This window comes from Phycodurus eques, chromosome 17 (genome assembly GCF_024500275.1).
Source record: "Phycodurus eques isolate BA_2022a chromosome 17, UOR_Pequ_1.1, whole genome shotgun sequence".
In the NCBI taxonomy this organism is placed as follows: Eukaryota; Metazoa; Chordata; class Actinopteri; order Syngnathiformes; family Syngnathidae; genus Phycodurus; species Phycodurus eques.
In genome coordinates, this window is record NC_084541.1 from 1,711,324 (window position 1) to 1,730,779 (window position 19,456).

Below are 19,456 nucleotides of genomic sequence, written 5' to 3' on the forward strand. Positions count from 1 at the left end.
AGTGTATACAGTATGGAAGCGCAAACAATATTGGCTGTCACATATACCGGATCCGAGCAAATTGTATGATGCCTGGTGACACTCATTTTCAGGTTCTCTTTGGAAAAGGCAGACCTGTACATCACCAGAACGCCCTTTCACGTGGAACTATTGGTGGCTTTTAAGACTTTTCCGGGTTTGCTGGGATTTTAAAATCAGCATATCGCCAAGTGACTCTCCGTAGTGTGTTTTTATGTTTTGATGTCTCTGTTAATCTGTTAAAGTATTTTTTTTGGGGGGGGGGGCTGTCTGTTGTCGTACTCGAGCGGCTCCAACTACCGGAGACAAATTCCTTGTGTGCTTTTCACATTCTTGGCAAATAAATTGCATTCTGATTCTAGTACCACAACAGACTAGCATTTGACAGAAACTACTTTGGAGACAGCATTAATTAATCCCACGATTACGATTTTTGATTGTTTAAGTGCTTCAAGGGAATATCAATCCGTCCATTCTCGGAGGCGCTTGTATGTTTCGCATCAAGCGAATTTACTCTAATACACCAAAGTCACTTTATTTTTGAAGAGGTGACATCACATAGACTTAAAGATCAAAGTCCTGGGAGGAAACTCATTCAAAGTTGAGCTGCACGAAAACAACGGAGACGTTTCAGTCCCGACTGTCAAGACAAACCGAAGCAAAGCTCCACCAGAAAAAGGAACAAAGCTCAAGTCTCGAATTTGGCAAGCTGAGCAAGGTAATTTTCTTTTCATTTTTATATGGATGAATGGATTCTTACATTTTTTTGTATGCTTGTCGTTTGCAGTGTTGTCCGACTGCACACAATCGTACCGAGTACCGTATTTTCACGACCGTAGGGCGCACCGCATTAAAAGGCGCAGCCTCGGCTACGGCGGCTATTTCTGTATTTAACACGTACATAAGGCGCACCACCGCGTTATTGGGCGCAGGCGTATGCAAACAGTACGGTGGCATGCGTGCACGCTAAAGCAATGGTTTTACTGGGGGCGTGGCTTTAGCGTCCTACTTCACGCACACTTCCCCTGACCTCAGCCACGTCCGCTTTTCCTCTGCGTAAGCAGCGTGTTGGCAGAAAATGCTGGGGGGGAAAAAAAATAATCGATATAAAAAACAATTCAAGCGGAGCGCTCATCACACAACAACATTTATAGATGTCGGAACTCGGTGCACACATAAGACGCGCCGCAGCATAAGGCGCCCCCGTCCGTTTTGAAGAAAATGTAAGACTTGTAAAGTGCGCCTTATGGGCGTGAAAATACGATACCTGTTTCTGATTTTAATCTCCTTTATCCGCACGAGTGGAGAAAATGCCAGAAACCACGTTTCGTATGATGTCGTCCAGTTCTACACCAAGGAAAACTGCAACAATGACGAACATAGTGTGAGGCGTACCGCTGACGTGGCTCGTGAGGTGTTGAGTCAAAAATTCAAAACAGCAGTTTTTACTCGTGTAGGTGCCAAGTAATTGTTCAAAGTATAATTGCTTAGTCATGGAATATGCTGTTTTCCCTTTTGCTAACAGTTTAGCCTTGAACTTGCAATTTCTGAGACATGACGTGATTATTCAGTACTGTGCTGAGGAAACAGACTGGACAGACAACGTATGTGCAAAAACAAGCAAGTACACACGCACACGAAAAGGTATGTGGAAAACATCGGAGAGGTAACAATCTGACCTGCAATTAAAACACAATGGGCATTGTGCACCATGTTTCTGAGCACTTTATCTGCATACCTCTCAGTTTCCCCCCCCGTCGACCGTGGCAGCGCAGGAAACTGTCACAATGGCTAATAAATTGTCCGGGTCGATCAATGAGGGAGAACGGATATGGTCGGTGTTTACTCAAGGACGGGGGGGGGGGGGGGGGGGGGGGGGGGCATTTTCGACATGAAAACAGCTTGGAATGCTGTCCCATCAAGTGGCCTGTTCATCCACAGTAACACAAGACAATAAATGATCTATTCCGTGTCCCATGTTTTCCCTTGCCTGTCTTTGAATGGAGTGGATGACCACGATAAGACAAGGCAAACATTTGTGGATATGAAGTTGCAGTCTTTGCTTATCACCCGGACACCGGTGCCAGTGACATGACATTTAGCAAGAAGAGGCCGGCGACACCCACGGTGTGGCCTCTCACACTGTTGGGGACCATTACATCACATTCATCATCATCCATGTCAAGACAGTTCATTTGATCAATCTCTCTCCAATTAGTTCATTTGAATTATGATATATTTATTTTCTCATTCGTTTCCCCCCCCCCCCCCCCCTCCCTCGTTAATTTCCCAACTTTGATCTTGTAATGATATATTTTTTTGTCCCTAAAAAATGCGCCTATTCTCAAAACAGTCTTTCATTCATTCATTCATCGAGAGGACGCTGCATCTTTTTGCACAATTGCCCCCCCGCCAAAAAAAAGTACCGGCATTACCTGATAACTAGCAACCCTTTATTGCTCAGTGACTGTTTTTTTTGGTCAATGTCTTCATGTCTCCAAAGTGTTCTCTGTCAATTGACGTACTCGAGCGGCTCCAACGACCGGAGACAAATTCCTTGTGTGTTTTTTGGACATACTTGGCAAATAAAGAGGATTCTGATTCGGATTCCGATCTTCCGTACCGCTTCTCCTCAACGCGGGTCGCGGGCGTGCTGGAGCCGACCCCAGCTGACTCCGGGCGAGAGGAGTCAGCTGGGGAACACCCGGAACTGGTCGATCGAACTGGCCAATCGCAGGGCACATATAGACAATCATTCGCACTCACATTCACACCTACGGGCAATTTAGTCTTCAATTAAACTACCACGCATGTCTTCGGGATGTGGGAGGAAACCGGAGTGCCTGGAGAAAAGCCACGCACGTAGGCACGGGGGGAACGTGCAAACTCCACACAGGCGGGGATCGAACCCCGTCCTCAGAACTGTGAGCCGGACGTGCTAACTAGTCATCCGCTCAGAACTGCACAGCTTTATTCGTGCAGCATTTTATTTACAATGATTTGCAAATCCTTTTCAACCTATATACAATAGAATACACTACAAAGATTCAGAACTGATGAACTTTATTATTATTAGCCATCCATCTATTTACTGAGCCGCTTATCGTCAGAAGGGTCGCCAGTCGGCCACAGTAGTAGTGTTATTATTCTTCGTTGTTGTTGTTGCAATTGTTCCCAAAAAGCTCCGACGGGGGGGGACAAAAGACTGAGAAAGTTGAGGAATGCTCAGAAAAATACCTGTTAGGCACATTCCGCAGGGGAACAGGTTAAAAAAGGAGCGTCCCCGCAAGGATGGGGCGAGGTTCGACACTTTGCGAACAATTGGCGTCAGCAAATAATCCAGCAGTCCGAGGACAGCATTTCTCAACGTACAACGGCAAAGCATTTACGATCTATAATATCAAAACATTCAGAGAATCTGGAGAAATCTCCGCACGCAAAGCGGCAAGGCAGAAAAAGCAACATCGAATGCCCGAGACCTTCGAAAGCGACACCCATTGTGTCAAGGATATTGCCGCACTTCAGAAAACCGTTGTCAGTTCGCACAGTTTGTCGCCGCATCTACAAATGCCATCAACGTCACAATGCCACAATCGCTGCCGGCGGCTTCTCCGGTCACAATTGTGACCCGTGGAATCATACGCTGTACTCTCGCTTTAAAGCTTTGAAAGTGCCTTTTGTACAACAAAGGCGATAGATAAAAGATCACAAGGGGTCAACATTGTTTTTGACTTGACGATAACGTGCAACTACTCGCTTATTTTGTCCAGTATTTCTGTGACATGGGGGGTTTGATACCCTCCCTTTGTCGAGTGATGGGTATTTTATTGCAAATGGCAGTTGGACAGAACAGAGAGACGACGTCATAAAAGATCAATGTCTTATTCCCTTTTTTTCCCTTGTTCTGTGACAGCAAGACTCAGCATTCTCACATTTCCCTTTTTTTTGACCCAATGTTTATCAAATACCTCGAGATCATCCAAGTGTCACCCAAATGACTCGCAGTCACAGTGTGGGCTGCAACTTGACTGCCAACTGCGGTTTGCGCTACAATGGCGCATGCCGTCTGCTCCTATGTATTTAGCATTCCTCTTCCAGAGGCCCGCTGGCCACTGGACTGGAGGGAGCTGATTCACAGACGGAACCAGAGGCAATGTGGTCATTACCAAGAGCCATGAAGACTATAAATAAGAGCTGCGCCGCCACACAGATCTGGCCTCGGCGCATGTTCAATTCTGTTGTGTAGCGCCCTTAAATTGCTAAATGTCCGCATTTTTCTCACTTCGGCGAGGAGATGGGAAAACGTTTTTTTTTTATCCGAGAAGACATATCAACTGGAGAGCGATGACCCGGGGACTAAGGAGGCCGACATAGATAGAGCTGTCGAGTCAATAATTCGAATGGGCAATAAAGTTGGCTGCCTCCGCCCTCGCACCCGAAATTTGAGTTGCCGCTGGCTCCTCGCTGCCGCTTTATTGGAGTAAAAACAGCACGAGATCAGGAGACATCAGGATAGATCAACTTGGCTGCTTCGCTCCTCCGCAGACACCGCAGGGGGGTCGGCAGGGCACATCGGATGAGAAAAGGTCCAAATGGCACAGCCCGCGCACCTCGAGCCTGACGGCGCTGGCTCTAAAAACAAAATGCATTAAGAGGAGAGCTCGGAATCGGACGCTCGCAGACGCAATACGGCAGAGAGTGCGGCGTTAATGTATTTTGTACTTTGCACTCTTCAGTACTTAGTCGACGCAGCTCTTCAGCGCTTCACGTGCACACCATGCAGCTCTTAATCAAATGATCAATAAATCGGGTCCTTCTGACCCTTAATTATAATGTCTGGCCCTTAAGTAATTTCTCAGTAAAGGGGAAGGCCCTTTCTGTTCCAGTTTTCACAAAACAAGGCCTGCTTGGATGAGTTTTGTCTGGAAGAGCTCGAGAGACCTGATCTCAACCGCAGCAAACATTTTGGGGATTAATGGAAGAAGGGAGAGACATTTTGAAACATGGAGCAGGCTCAGTTCTGCTTTCTAGGGCTGCTTTTTTTTTTTTCCTTCCTCCTCCTCCTTTCTCGAGGTATCGTAACTCCCTGCAGGGTGGAATGAAGTCTGTGTATTCCGAAAGCTCAGTTTCAGCCACAAGTCATGTCGTCCTCCATCAGGACAATGACCCCAGACGCAAAGCTAACCCCCCCACCAGGGAACGGCTGAAAACAACTGTATTCTGAAGAGATGGAAATCCTTTTGAACATCTGTGGAGGGCGCCGAGCTCACGAAGAAGAGCGGGCCAAATACTCGACATGTCCGCACGTGTAAAGTTCTCACGGAGAGTAACACGGATCATTTGGATTGCACCGATGTCCTCAAAAGGCGACGCAACAAAATATTATGGAAACGGCAACCTACCGTCTTTTTTTTTCAGGCTAGTTTTATATATATACATATATATATATACTGGATATATGTTGGACTACATCAAAAAAGAACTAGGTGAATGGCCAGGCCATTTTAGTGTGCGTTTTTTATAGCACATGTACCATGTGCTTAAGGTGCGGCAGTGTTGCAATTGTACAGGTTGTAAACCTTTTCGTGCTCACTCGCCTGTCCAGTCGGATGCTTCAGCACCTGACCGTTGAGGAAACCGGTTCGACTTGACATGATTCTGTAAATCCTCTTTTGAGTTTGGGGTGTGACGATTGAATCATCAGTGTGGGGAAAAAAAATAGTCTTAGTTTAATTCATTGTCTTAGTTTATTCCGTATAGCAGATGATGTACTATTCTTCCAACTTGTTTTCACTTTTTTTCTTCACTGCTAAGTGTAACACAAAATATATAAGATGAATTTCAAGTGGCCCAACTTGCATCGCTTACTAATGACAATGTTACTTTTCATAGAAAATCTTCTTCGGATGCCAATTGCCTAAAATGAATCCTGTTCTCAATCATTTTTTTTCCTCCCCCCCCCCCCTCAAAGAAAGAAATATATATATATATAGTCAAATGACACATCACTCTGCAAACGAAAGGCAGAAAGGAAAGGAAACCATCAGCAGAAAGCCACGTGTCAGTGCGTTTTGGAAACATGCATTTTTATTTAAGATGCAGCAAGACTCGGCCTTATCGCCCCGCAGCCGCTCGGCCCGACGATTAGTTACGTTATCTCCCATCCTGCGCCGGAGCCTCGGCCCTGAGCAGCGACAGGAAGGAAGGCTTCACAGAGTCAGCGGTGACTCTGCGGCTCCGGGCCACAGAGCAGAAAAACTGCCCGAGATAGGTCCCGGTCCACCCGCCTATTCTGTATGAAGGGAAAACGCAGATTGATCGCTTTACCGTTAGCTGCGCAAAAAAAAAAACAAATGCGTTCAGAGCTCGATCAATTTCCGAGGAACCTTGCGACGCCAAACGCCTGCAGAGCAGAACCGGGCAAACGCCCAAAGGCTCCTTGGACGCCAAGATGCAGTTCCCGTCTTTTTTCGAACATATCTGCCTGCACTTCAGATGCGCAATTCTGCCTTGTCGAACGATATTTCGAAAATCATGGCCTCACCGGACATCATACAATTCTTTATGATCCGGTATATGGAACAACAGATGTTGTCGGCAACAGTCTAGTTTCCGCTTACGGAGTGCATACGGAGCCTTTGCAAAAAAAAAAAAAAAAAAAAAAAATGGGAACATCGTTTATTTTTATTAAAATAATTTTTATTTCCATAATTCCATTGAAAACGTTGAACTTCCATAGATTATATAGATTTCAAGTATTTACTCGTTCTTTGGGCGTCCAGCTCGTAAAACCCACAAAAATCGAGGAATTCCAAAAATGTGAATACCGTGACGAAATCGCCATTTACTTCCCAGTTTTTGTCGAAAAAAAACTTTAAAAAAGAGAGAGCCATCAGGGTCACTTTGAACCAATCAAAATATGGTCCTTTCAAAACGATATGATGATAGCAAATTGCGGGAATGAGGGCAACAGTCTCCGGATTACGATGGTCTCCACAGCACGGTCTTTCTTTTAGTACCCGGTGACGCCAACAGGTTTTTCATTGGTCCGCTTTGTTGACATGATATTATTATGATGATATTTTATGTAGCATTTTGTACAGATCCATTCCATGCCAAATGTTGTTTTTTTTTGTGGTTTTTTTTTTTTTTTAAAACTTTGTGGCCTCAGAGGTTGCACTGTGACCCTTACAACTAGTTTGACCAACCTTAACGCCAACTTCATTTATTTCTTGCCCTCAGAGAAAGCCACCAACCGTTGTGAGCACGACTTTCAACATCGCAGCTCGAGGTGCCCACGTTCAAGGAAAGCGGCGGTGCTGTTCGGGGTGCAATACAACGAGATCTAGCCGGCCACAGGCCAAACCAACGCAGTGTACAGTGTCCCCTCGCTGTATGGTTGTTCACATATCGCGGATCCAGTGCATGACAGATTTTTTTTTTTCATACACATTTTTTGCGCATATAATTCATCATATTGCGGGATTTTGAGCCTTTTGCCGAATTCTTTTTTTTTGTGGTAAAATAATCGCTTCCTAGCCTAAAACATTAACAATGTAATAGAAAAAAAAGAGGAAAGATTGATGAAAACACATATTACAAGGAATAGAATGTCCATAGTGTACAGTGCTTCTGTGTAATATTGTATGTTTAAGAGTATAGAAGGTGTTTCTAAGAGTGCGGTCGAGTTTAATGGGAGTGGGGGGAAGACCGAGAAGAGTGTCGGAATGGTACATGTAGCTTTATATTATGTATAAATAATCCAAACAAGGCGGCACGGCGGCCGACCGGTTAGAGCGTCAGCCTCGCAGTTCTGAGGACCCGGGTTCAATCCCCGGCCCCGCCTGTGCGGAGTTTGCATGTTCTCCCCGTGCCCGTGTGGGTTTTCTCCGGGCACTCCGGTTTCCTCCCACATCCCCAAAACAGTGCATGAATTGGAGACTCTAAATTGCCCGTAGGCACGACTGTGAGTGCGAATGGTTGTTAGTTTCTAGGTGCCCTGCGATTGGCTGGCAACCGGTTCAGGGCGTACCCCGCCTCCTGCCCGATGACAGCTGGGATAGGCTCCGGCACGCCCGCGACCCTAGTGAGGAGAAGCGGCTCAGGAAATGGACGGATGGATAATCAAAACAAATATGTGGTTTTCCCCTATTGCGGGATCACGATAAACATTTATTTAGTTTGAAAAGCCTTTTTGTTCTACCCCCCCCCCGTTGAGAACAGCAACTTCATCATTGAACAGTTGAAAGAAGGTCAAAGCTGCAAAGCTGAAATTTCACCCAAAAGCTTTTTTGAGAGGAGTGCACAGTAAATAATAATAATATATATATTTAAAAAAAACAACCAGAAAGAGGAACTGTGTCCAGAGGACCTGTCATCCCTTTTTTTTTAATTTTTTTTTTTATTCTTATTGTATGAACATGAATCATTGCACGCCGGTTTCACCTTGCACGGTTATCTTAACCAAACCCCCCCCCCCCGCACCACCCGGGTTTGCGGCGCAATCAGGTGCGCGTCCCTCATTGGCTGCCGGCCGCGCAGGGGCGGGGTTTACAGTTCCTGGCCGCACCCCTTGCGCTCGCCTGCTTGACAAGGGGGGGGGTGGGGGGTGGACGACAACCCAGGAGCGCAGCGGCCCTCGGTCACTCCGCACTGGTGGAAAAATATGGTGCCGAGAGGAGCTCATCCTGCGCTCCACCGCCACAGCGACTAAATCCACAGCGAGCGCTCACACTCGGGTGTTGTTTTCTTGTGCCCTGCTGTCACTTTGCACCAGAATGTGCGTGGAGGGCGACGGATGCGAGGTGGAGGGCTGCGGCCGTTCGGACGAAGTGCGCACGCTGTCGGGCGGCGTGAGCACCGCGCTCAAATCCAACCCGGACCTGCGCGCCTGCAAACCCGGGCACAAATTTCGAGCCGCGCTGCTCCGATGCCGCTCGCCGGCCGTCGCCGCCGGGATCCTCAGTTTCGGGAACGTGCTCAACTACATGGACAGATGCACAGTAGCCGGTAAGAGGGATTTTTTTTGCATTTTGTAATTTTTTACCAAAAAATTTTTTGGGGGGTCGGGGGGGGGTCGTGAAAGGTTCTAATGATCATTTTGCTGCACGGAATCGGCCGGCAGCTTCTTCGGTCTCGATCATCTCACCTCAGCCCGGACGGGCGGAACAATGGGAGCGCGTCGGCGCAGCGGACGCACACTTGCCGTGTTTATTTGCGCTCTCGGAGACTCGCGCGTGCTGATTTCATCTCGGGTTATCTCTCGCGGAAATGCTCCACAGTGGGTTAGTGATGACTGGATCATGCCGCAGATCGATCCGCAACCGCGCGTGTGACATCGACGGCGGTTGATAAACGTTCAAGATGTGATCCGAAGGGGGGGCTGAACAAATGAGCTACGAGTTCCTGCGCTGCGGCTCGCTGCTGCTGTGAGATGCTGAGACGAAGCCTCGCATTGTTTACCTTTTTGCGCCTTGTGAAACCGAAACTGACATCCGGGCACGCAAACGAATTGGAACGTTTCGAATGTTAATTGCGATGATGTTCAACCTTGGCGACTTGCAAAATGGAGTCAAAAAGCCCACCGTTTTCACAAGTAATTCATTCCCGGACCGGACGTCGTAGCCTTGGCAGTGAATGAGTTAAAAAAAAATATTGCTGCAGCACAAAAGAATGGAGGGAAGTGGAATTGTAGGTTGCGCTGGATGAAAGGAGTCAAATCCATGTTTTCAGTTGACGCTTTTTTGCTTTGGTGAAATGCAATTGCAGCGGATGCTCGGTTTAAAAACAAATCTCGCATTTGCTACGTTGAGATGTATCGTCGTCGCTCCTTATTCCGACTGAAAAGGAAGGCCGACTTGCACGCGCAGAACAACGTGTGCTTTTAAGTGGCTGGCCACGTCACGTGCCTGCGGCTCAGCATCCCGACGGCTTCAGCTCGGAAGAAGCTCGAGAGTGTCGATGACGGACTGCGGTCCAGACCACTCGAGCCCCGACCGCGCTGAGATTTCAGTCTCGCCGTCTCGGGCCTGCTGGACGGCTCGAAAGGTCTCGAAGGTGAAACACATGCGAAGTCCCAAACTGATGATTTGGGGGGGGCAGCGCATTGGCTGCGGCCTTGCCCTTCCGTCCCTGCCACCTGAACTCCGCACGGCCGTCGGGCACGAGGTACGCGCGAGAATGTGCACGGACGGGACCCTCAGGAAGAAAACCTTGAGCGTGAGCTTATCCGCCTGCTCCATCGCTCTTGCAGTCGTCATGAGATGGCGGAGGTTTAGCAACGCAGCGGTACACTTGGTGTATTTTCTGCGTGTTCTACAGCGCTTGGTCGGCAGCTAGCTGATTTCGGGGCAAAGAAGCAGATGACAGCCCCCCCCCGGCGAGTCGGCAGCCATCGGATACCCTGAGTGGGAATCGATCGGCGATGTGAAAGCACCTTTTCTGTTCCTCCTCTCCTGCTTCCCGCAGTCATTTCCTCACCCTGACGAGCAGGTACCTAATCCCAAATCGTAGATCCTAATGTCAATTCAGCAGGCACGAGTGCGAACACACAGGATAAACGCCCCCCCCCGACCCCCGACCACCATTCCCGGGATGAATGAGAGAGGAAGAAAGTAGATGTCGAACGCACACAGCATGAAACTGAAATGGTGCCGCGCCCACTCCTCCTCCTCCTCCTCCTCCTCCTCCTCCTCCTCCTCCTCCCTGAACGTCAAAAGGTCTTTGTAGCAATAGCCGCGACTGTAGCGAGCGTTGTGCGCGCTTGGATCACTAAAGCATTGTCAGCGAGACGGAGGGTGACCATTCCAGGCACCGGAGCTATTCTGCCCCGCAACAACAATGCGATTGTCGATTGGGACTCGACTCGGCAACGAACTGCGATGTCAGCTGCGGAAACGCTGTTCCGCGGTCGACATGCGTCGCCACGTGCATGCAACGCAGACGTCTGCTGGGGCGCCAAGTCCTCCTGGAGGCTTTTTTGGGCCCCGCTCGATGCAACGTCGCCACGGAAGCAGGAGTTCAGAACGTTCAGGAACGGGATGCCTACGAAGAATAACCATTTCATTGATCAGTCATTTTCCCTGAAGTCGATTTTTGCCAAATGCCCGACCGACCCAAGTAGGCCACCGGTCGGAATTAGAATGGCGTCTTTTAGCATGCACGACTCAGGCGCTCACGTTTTTCATGCGTAAACATGCCTTCTGAAAGACAAATGAAGAAGCGATGAAAACGTAACGCATGAAACCCGTCGCGGTTGAACGGCCAACGATCAACTCGAGGTTTGCTGTCGGGAGGCGGTAGGAAATGCCGACGGCCGCTCTGATTCCAGCTCCCTTTTTCACGACCGAGACCGCGCCGCAGGACAAGGCTGCAGTGTCCCGTGCGCTGCGACATGCGAGGGTGTTTTCTCGAGGGAGGGGGAAGGAATTTGGGCCTACGCTAAATTGCAATTTGATCTGACAAATATTGACAGGGAGCGAATAGGCAAGCGTGCCCGTGTCGCCGCCCTGGCCGCGCAATCGGAGGAACGTCCCTTGACTAAATCCCGACGGCCGCCGACCCGAACCCGTTCGCCCGGGCTTCGCCGTCGGCCCTCCCCCTTTGCACGCCGCCGCCGATCACGTTGCCGCCTTTGTTCCATTTGCTTTAAAGATTGGGATTTCATTTAATCGGAGTTGGCTTTGAAACCTTCGAACCTCAAATGGGTCTCACAGCAGACGCGCCCCGAGAGCTTATCATAAAGAGCGGATCAAGTGCTTTTCGGAGAGTACGGAGGCCACGCGAGGCAGACGCTCGGCACTCAAAAGAAATTTGCTTGATCAGTAAGGCAGCCTCGAGCCGCCCCACTCGTCGCCGGCAAAGTGGTCAATTGAGGCCTGCGAGATAATCGCATGTCAAGCTGTCGCTCCAGGAATGCCCCCCCCCCCCCCCAAACAAAGATGCGTCCTCTTGGACAAGTGCTTGCGTACTTTTGGCCTCTTGCATCTTAGACATAGATGAGCGCGCGGTGGTAATCCTCTTAAGGCAAAGCTCTTTGTCACGCAGTAGCAAAGATGTCGCCATGTAGCCAGTCTGACATGTATTCCTTGCACCACCTCGGTCCGTTTTCCCTTCGGCGTCCGCAATTCGCACCCTTTTACAGTCAGCGTGGTCGGGGGGGTAAAACGTGGCATGCATTTCCTCGCCGCTACGTGATGTCACTGCAGTCTTCTGCGAAAGTGCTCCCAGACGTTTCGGGTCCACAATGGCTGGAAAAGGAGGGAAGTGAGGATTTAACGCAAGATGTCAACATGGGAGGCGGCACGGTGCACGACCGGTTAGCACATCAGCCTCACAGTTCTGAGGACACGGCGGTTTCCTGCCACCGGCGACCAGTTGAGGGTGTACACCCCCACCCCGCCTCTCGCCCGCAGTCAGCCAGGATGGGCTCCCAGCGTGAGGATAAAGCGGAACGGACGATGAACGAATGAATGTCAACACGTGATCCCGGACGATGGCATGTTGGACTTCTGCAGAGTGATTTCCCACAGACTCCTCGGTAATCTCCTCATTTCTATATCCTCGCGCGCTCCGCAGTGAGAAAACAGTCTGTGTGTTCTTAAGGCTCCAATTTAGCTGATGTCTGTAATAGTAACCAGTGGAATGGGGACAGCGCTCCTTCCACCAGATTCTTTCATGTGGCCACCCCACATTTTTACCAGCAAGTGTACACACTTCCTTGCATCGGCTTTCACTGTGTTACCCCCGGATATGAACTCTTGCATGTAATAGAATCATGGGAAGTCGCTTTTTAGGGACTTGGGCCAAATAGAAAACCTGGCCCAGAGTTAGTCCTTCACGCAGCCATGCATTTCTCATATTGTACGTTTACCATTACGGTCGCAGGTGAGTTCGGATGAAGGGCGGGGACTCGGCCGCCCCGGATCGGCCGCCAGGCGTTCGCAGGGCGCGGGAGGGCACGGGCCAAAAATTCAAAGCCGAGACCGCTCGGCTGTGAAGCAGATGTTGGAACCTCTTACTCCCACCGTGCTTCCCTGATGCAAATGCAGAAAAGCAGCGAGAGTTGTGGGTGAAAAAAAAAAAAAAAAAAAGTGTCACCACAACTAAATACAACGGCAACATAAGTAACAAGGATCTGGCAAAGATTAAACAGAAGCCTAATGTCAAAAGTCGAGATGACGAGGCCTTTTTTCCCCGAGGACCCGCAAAACGGTGCACTCGACACTCGTTCTACAAGCGCATTGAATTGTGTTGGCGTACTTCGACTGGATATCAAAGATGGCGAATAAATGCGCAAAGTGGCTCGAACGTGGCGGCGTCTTCACGGCCTCTCGGGGGATGTTTCAACGAACGAGGCCTTATCGCTGGAATTCTCAGCTGGTTCTTATCTTTGGAGCGTCCAGTAGCTGGCCAAGTCAACAGCTGGCTCAAGCTGCCTGTTGATCTTTGACAAGCGATGAAGGCGAGCAGCAGCCCGATAATCGCCGACCTCCCCTGTCATCACGGGAGGACGTGCGGAAATGACAGCAGAGCGGCGGCGGCGGCGTTTGTCTGCCGTTGCGTCCTCCGCCGACGGCGTGTGCTTGGGGATCGCAGCGAAGTCGACGGATTAGCCCGGCTTCCAACCAAACGGCTTCCAACCAAACGGCTAATCCTTCGTTCTCTCCCACGTCAAAAGTGCAACGTCCCTTCCCTTCCCGCTTCATTATCTCTGAAGATTGCGATATTTATCTTCCGGCAGACAGAAAGATCACAGGAAGCGACCCGAGAGCGAGGCAATGCGTTCGGCGCTTTGCTGCGTAAGACACACTGTCGAGTAATAGCTCAACCCTGCTTAAAATAAGGACTCCCTTGCATTCCATTGCTTCAGTTCACTGGTGTACACCAGCACCACCGCCAGTGTTTAGAATAAAATAAATAACACAAGATAGGGACTACGTGTGATTTTACATTCGCGTTGCCAAAACCACAAAGACTCAACTCGGCGCACACACCAGGCACGCCGCATTATCGGGAAAACATGTGAGACTTTTAAGTGCGCCTTATGGTCGTGAAAATACGGTACAGGCACAATTCATTGTCAATTTGTGTCATAAAGCAATTGTGCATATCTATAAATAATACATTATGTATATTTGATTTGTTTTATGGTTTGCATGTTTGGATTTGGGGGAAGGGCTCATTTGTAATTCTGTTCAAAACGAACACAGTATTAGACCAGCGGCTTGTGTCAGCCCAGCTCCAGTCCGTCGCCACGGTGCTGTATATTTATGCTGCTTCACGTGCTGCCGCCATCTCGCGTATAGCGTTTTGTTTACAAAACAAAAACCAAAGCCCGACCGAGCGTGTGTCCACTGTATTTGTAGGGCCCAGCTTCAGAAATAAAAGATCCTCCTTCCCTGCATTTACATGTGATCGTGTCAACAGCCCAGCAGAGGGATTACGTCGTAGCAACCAGAAGCTTTGTATGTGTTTGCGCGCCTCTCGTTTTGGATTTGTTGAGATCTAAGTGTCGCGATGTCAGAGGTAGACGAGACCAAGACCGCAGCAGCGTGTTCATTACGGCGCTTGGGGGTTGGGGGACCCCAGTCCAGGGCTCAGATCTTTCTGGTAATCCTTGGTCCGAATTGCACATAATACAGTCCATGCACTCAGTGTGCATTTCTTTTTCCCTTCTACTGTGCAAGATTTACACTCCAGTTATTGCACTTATGACATGCTTGCACGTAGGGTCCGAGCCACATAACAGTACTACGTAGGGAAGTAACTGTTACGTGGCTCGGATTGCAGTTCCAAGGTTCATTTTGCGGTGTTTAATGAGTGAACCACAAGCGTGCGAGGCCCGACCGAGCCTGTGTCCTGTGCAGTATGTATGTCGGGCTGCTCTAATGAATCCAAAAGTGACGCCTTGACAAGTATGACCACATTTTGAACGATGTAGATGCATCTCGCTTACTTTGACCTTCATTGCGAAGACATTTTGATAAAGAAATGGGTCACATTATTTTGTTAATATCAGATGCTTAAAGGAAAGGCCGATTTCAATGTTGAGTTCATATTTGGGTTTTTTTTGCGAGTGATGAAATAGTGGAGAGAGTAATGCGGTGCCACATCTTAATTTACGAGACAGTGAAAGAAGAACCCCGCTGCCTGAGCTGAATTAACTCTTCTTCTTCTTCTTCTTCTTCGTCTACTGGACTGTAATTGAGTTTGGAGTTGCTAGTCCTGAAAAGGTAGATGTGCCGTGAGAGTGAGCAGATAAGTTTAATGTCTTCATGGGTCCCCTTGACAGCATCTCAGTCAGTCGAAATGGGTTTATGTGCGATTTCAATGAAAAGCCAAACGAAAGTACGGTCACGGTAATAACACGTTCCACTCTCATATCTAGCCCAGAATTTCGAGAATAAAAATAAATGTCTACACTTCGCGTTAAATTTCACAAGACGGGGCATGACAGATATGTTATTATTTATGGCCAAAATGTGGTTGTTATGGCTGCCCATAGGGAATCCTTTTTGATCTCCTGGAGCGGAAGCGGTGGTCTGATTTTGCAGACGCGGTGACATTATTCCCAGCGTACAGAGTCCAAAAACCAAAGCCGCGTTTCGTGTTTGATGGTCTGTTGTCTCTTCAAAATGCTACACGATATGTTTTGTCTTTTTCCAGACCAGCCAAAAAAAACAAAAAAAACAAAAAAAAACATATCTTCCAAAACAATGGACTTGTTGAAAGGCAATGTTCCCCTCAATCTGCCGGTTTTGTCGCAATATTAACACCTGAACGAAAACCATATTGTGGTTTTGAGATCGTCCGATGTCCAAAGCGACTCCCATTTCCCCCTTCGTGTCACGCGCCAACACGGCATCGAGACCCAGAGAACCTGTGGACATCATAACGGCCGAAGAAAAGCCCATGCCACATCTTTTTGGCGATAACATCAGATGGAGATTATTTCCCCAGCAAAATGATGCACACAGCTTAATCCGTGGATAATTAAAGCCGTCTTGTGCTCATGAAAACCATTAAGCATGGAAATCGAACAAAGCTTATCTTGGCTGTACATAATTAACGCAATACTAATTACACAGTACCACCCACAGCTGATTCATCTGCTCAAATTGAAGAGGGTTCGTGGTGGCTGTGACCCTGATGATGACACAGTAGAGAAAATGAATGCCTAAATGTTACCTGATGTGGAACAGAGACAGAGCTTCTATCATACTGTATCATCTTGGGTTTTTTTTTGAAGGACGTATCAACACGCTGTCATAGTGCTGGGTTAGCAAGGCCCCGTTTCAAATTGCGCCTCACCTGGCGAGGAGAGTTCAAACGACTGTCTTCGCGGAATACCGAAGGCTCGAAGAACCCCGACCTTGTCTCGGCAGACCAACCTCGCTTGTCCGTCTCGCATCTCCCCTCAAAATACTTTGGCCTCGCTGCTTCGCTGCCCCTCTTTCTATTTCATCGAAAGCGCGAGCTCCTGAACGAGTCGGCGAGCCCCGAAATGTATTATTGACGAGCGATAGGTTCCGTCTGCTCCGGTGGCGCTTGGCCGCCGTCCGTGTATTCTCGCTGCAGCCGTCAAATATTTAGCACGGGCTGGCTGGGCCTAATGCGCTGCGGCACCAGAGCTGAATGGAAGCTTTTGATTAGTCGAAAGAAAATTGTGTTAAAACAGCGCATACGAATCCAAGTGGTGAAGCTGGCAAACCTTCAAGCCATTAACGGGATTTTGCCCCCGTTTTGCCCACCGATGGCGAGTATTAGAGCGAAGACCGCCTCAGACATCATCGAGCTTTGAGCTTTGAAACGATGTCAGATTCCTCACGAAGATTGCCAGTCATCGCGTTTGTTTTGAATATACGTATTGAGTCTAATTTAACGGCAAAACCTTCTGTAGCTAAATCTTATCTGCGGTTTCCTTGAAAGCACCTGGTTTTGTGGGCGTGGCCCCGTCACCTGCAAATAAGCCACTGCTCGCTCGTTAGGACGACATGCGGCATGTAGCGCGATTTCTGAGGCGCGTTTGAGGAAAATATGAAAGCACAGAATTGTAAAAACCTTAGCGGCATGCCACTTCCACTGTAGTTCGTAGTTCAGTTATACCAATGAGCCTGTATTTAAAACGCGGCATTTTCTTTTCCATTTATCCCGCCTTCGGTATTCTAGAATGATAACCCCTTTCAGCATAATAGCATATTTCTGTGTGACATATACAGTCAATGTGTATTTTGCCACAGCTGTAGTGTAGCGGAGAAGTGCTTGAAATGGAGGGGGGAGGCGCTTGTAAAATGTAAAACAAGAGGGCATATTAAACTTCCAGTCAACAATGAAGACTTTCTACCTCATGTTATTTTTGTGTGGGGGGAACCCACCTCAACATGCTCGCAAGCCCGACCGCGCAGGCAGCTCTATGCTGTTTCTCAGACATCTGTAGTACATTTCCTTTCTGTGTGACGGGGGAAAGAATTGAAATGAAAAAAAAGAAAAAAAAGAAATTGGCTTCCTCACCCACTGCGGCCACACGGCCAGGGAGGAGAACAGTCGGTCAGGAGCCCGCCGGCCACAGTCGGACATATTTGCGGTCGGCTTCTCTTCACTTCGGTCTGAAAGGGCTCTCCGTCGCGGCCCCCTTTCCGCACGTTTGTTTTGTCCCTCGGCGCGTCTTATCTCATGCTCGCATCTAAAAACTGATCAAACCCATAACAAACCCAAACATGCACTTTCTCCTCAGTTATTATATTCCCTGCTTTGGTCTCTCACTGACTATTTATACTGACGGCGTGATCGCCCCCCCACCTCCCTTTGCCAGAATGGAAGCGGGGAAGGAGATCGAGCCGCATCAGCACGGCGGTTTACCGCCGCACGCCGGAACCTGGCCAGAATGAATGACTTCCATCCACTGGCTCCCTTTCACTTATACACGCACCCGACACTATATAGACAGAAACAAGGAAAAAAAGAATGCCTTCCTCAGCGGTCACCCTGACTGACGTTTTAAGGCCGTCACCGATTTCTCTCTGCGGCTCACTGCTCTGAAATTGGACTGCTATCCTCTGCTATTCCTTTTAGCCTACTTTCTCTGAAAGTCACAGAAATAGAACCTGGACAGTCACCAGCCTCTGCTAGGGTTCTAATATAAAAGCTGTTCTCTGCCAAGAATTGCTTTGCCTTGTTAATGTGACCGTTCAAAAAGATAATTCGTGTTAAAGCCTAACCCGCTCGCCCCCCTGCAAATGCAGCATTCGTGGTCCGTGGACCAATTTGCGTGTGTTTTCCGCTCGCTCGAAACGGGGTCACAAAGACAGACCCGATGAGAGGGCGGAAGAAGTGTCAGCCATTGCATTGCACCGACTGTTGTATGACCGATGTGTTTAGAGCAGAGACGCGCGATGCACGGACCAGCGGCGCAATACCAACGTGAACGGGCCAAGTTGTTAGTGATGACTAGAATGGTCACATTTGGTTTTCTTGTTGTTCAGGGAGGGAGGGCTCCAAGTATTGCATAAGACTTGGTCATGGAAGCTGTCTGGTTCGTGTACATTGCTGTGTTAAAGATGGAAGTTGCTGATATAGCTGTGTTCAGTCAGGTGGATCCACATTCCTGCAATGGCTCTCGCCGTGCGTCATGCTCACACGCACTGCAAACCCTCAGGTGGTCTGACAAAAGTAGTCCCTTTTGTTTTAATGACATTTGACCGCTCGGGTTATATTTGTGGTGATTTGATACTGTTTGTGAAGGAGTCAAAAAAGTAGTCCCGATTTCTTACATGCTTTTTTTTTTTTTTTTTTTTTAAACATTCAAACAACCTTTCTAACAGGAAGCAGTTGATGCACAGGCAGCCTAAGATTCCACAGAAAGGAGGCAAGTATTGAAAAGAGAGAGTTCAATTCCTCTGTGGTTACTTGACCTTTTTCTTTTTGGAGTACCAAGCCATTGCCATGGCAACTGAACTGGCCGCGCTGCCAGCTTTGGGAGAGGGTTCGCCTTTGTATTACCTCGTCATCAGACGCATTTTAGAATTCATCCTTTTGAGACCGGTGTTGTATTTCGCCCTATCGTCAGAGCTACCCGTCCGAGAAAATGATCCAATAATTAAGAGAGCAAGTTGAACAAAGGGAAAGAAAAAGCAAAAGCACAGTTGTTTGTTTTGAAGGGCTTTACGCGACCTCGCGGAGAGTAGAGATGGATAGAGATGATAGTTCTGATGGGCTGCTGATGAAACGCAGAGCTACTTGCTCTCTCTAATCCGTTGCAGATTAGCTCTGTAAAAAAAAAAAAAAAACACTCAAATTGATGCACGGTTAGCCACTGGATTGCTAAATGTGTCTCATTTTGAACGGGTTTCAATAGACGTTAATACTGCACATTAATACTCTGTGTAAGTCATCCCTTTTTCTCTTGTTTTCTTCCAATTAACCAGCTCAACCTGTATTT

General features: G+C 48.4%; 1 protein-coding gene across 6 annotated transcripts in view; it reads left to right on the top strand.

The window, feature by feature from the left end:
- The first annotated feature begins 630 nt into the window (after positions 1-630).
- The window catches only part of spns2 (SPNS lysolipid transporter 2, sphingosine-1-phosphate), a 70,486-nt gene continuing 51,660 nt past the window's right edge, over positions 631-19,456 (top strand). For 2 of the 6 annotated variants that reach the window (XR_009770154.1, XM_061701718.1), the window contains exon 1: positions 8,408-9,027. Coding sequence is in view for 4 of the 6 variants with exons in the window: in XM_061701718.1 (XP_061557702.1) it covers positions 8,433-9,027 (595 nt within the window). In the remaining 2 variants the exon portion in view is untranslated. Of the gene's footprint in view, positions 737-8,406; positions 9,028-12,023; positions 12,557-19,456 lie in introns of those variants that run through there. The other 4 variants (XM_061701720.1, XM_061701722.1, XM_061701719.1 and 1 more) reach the window with 4 other exon arrangements.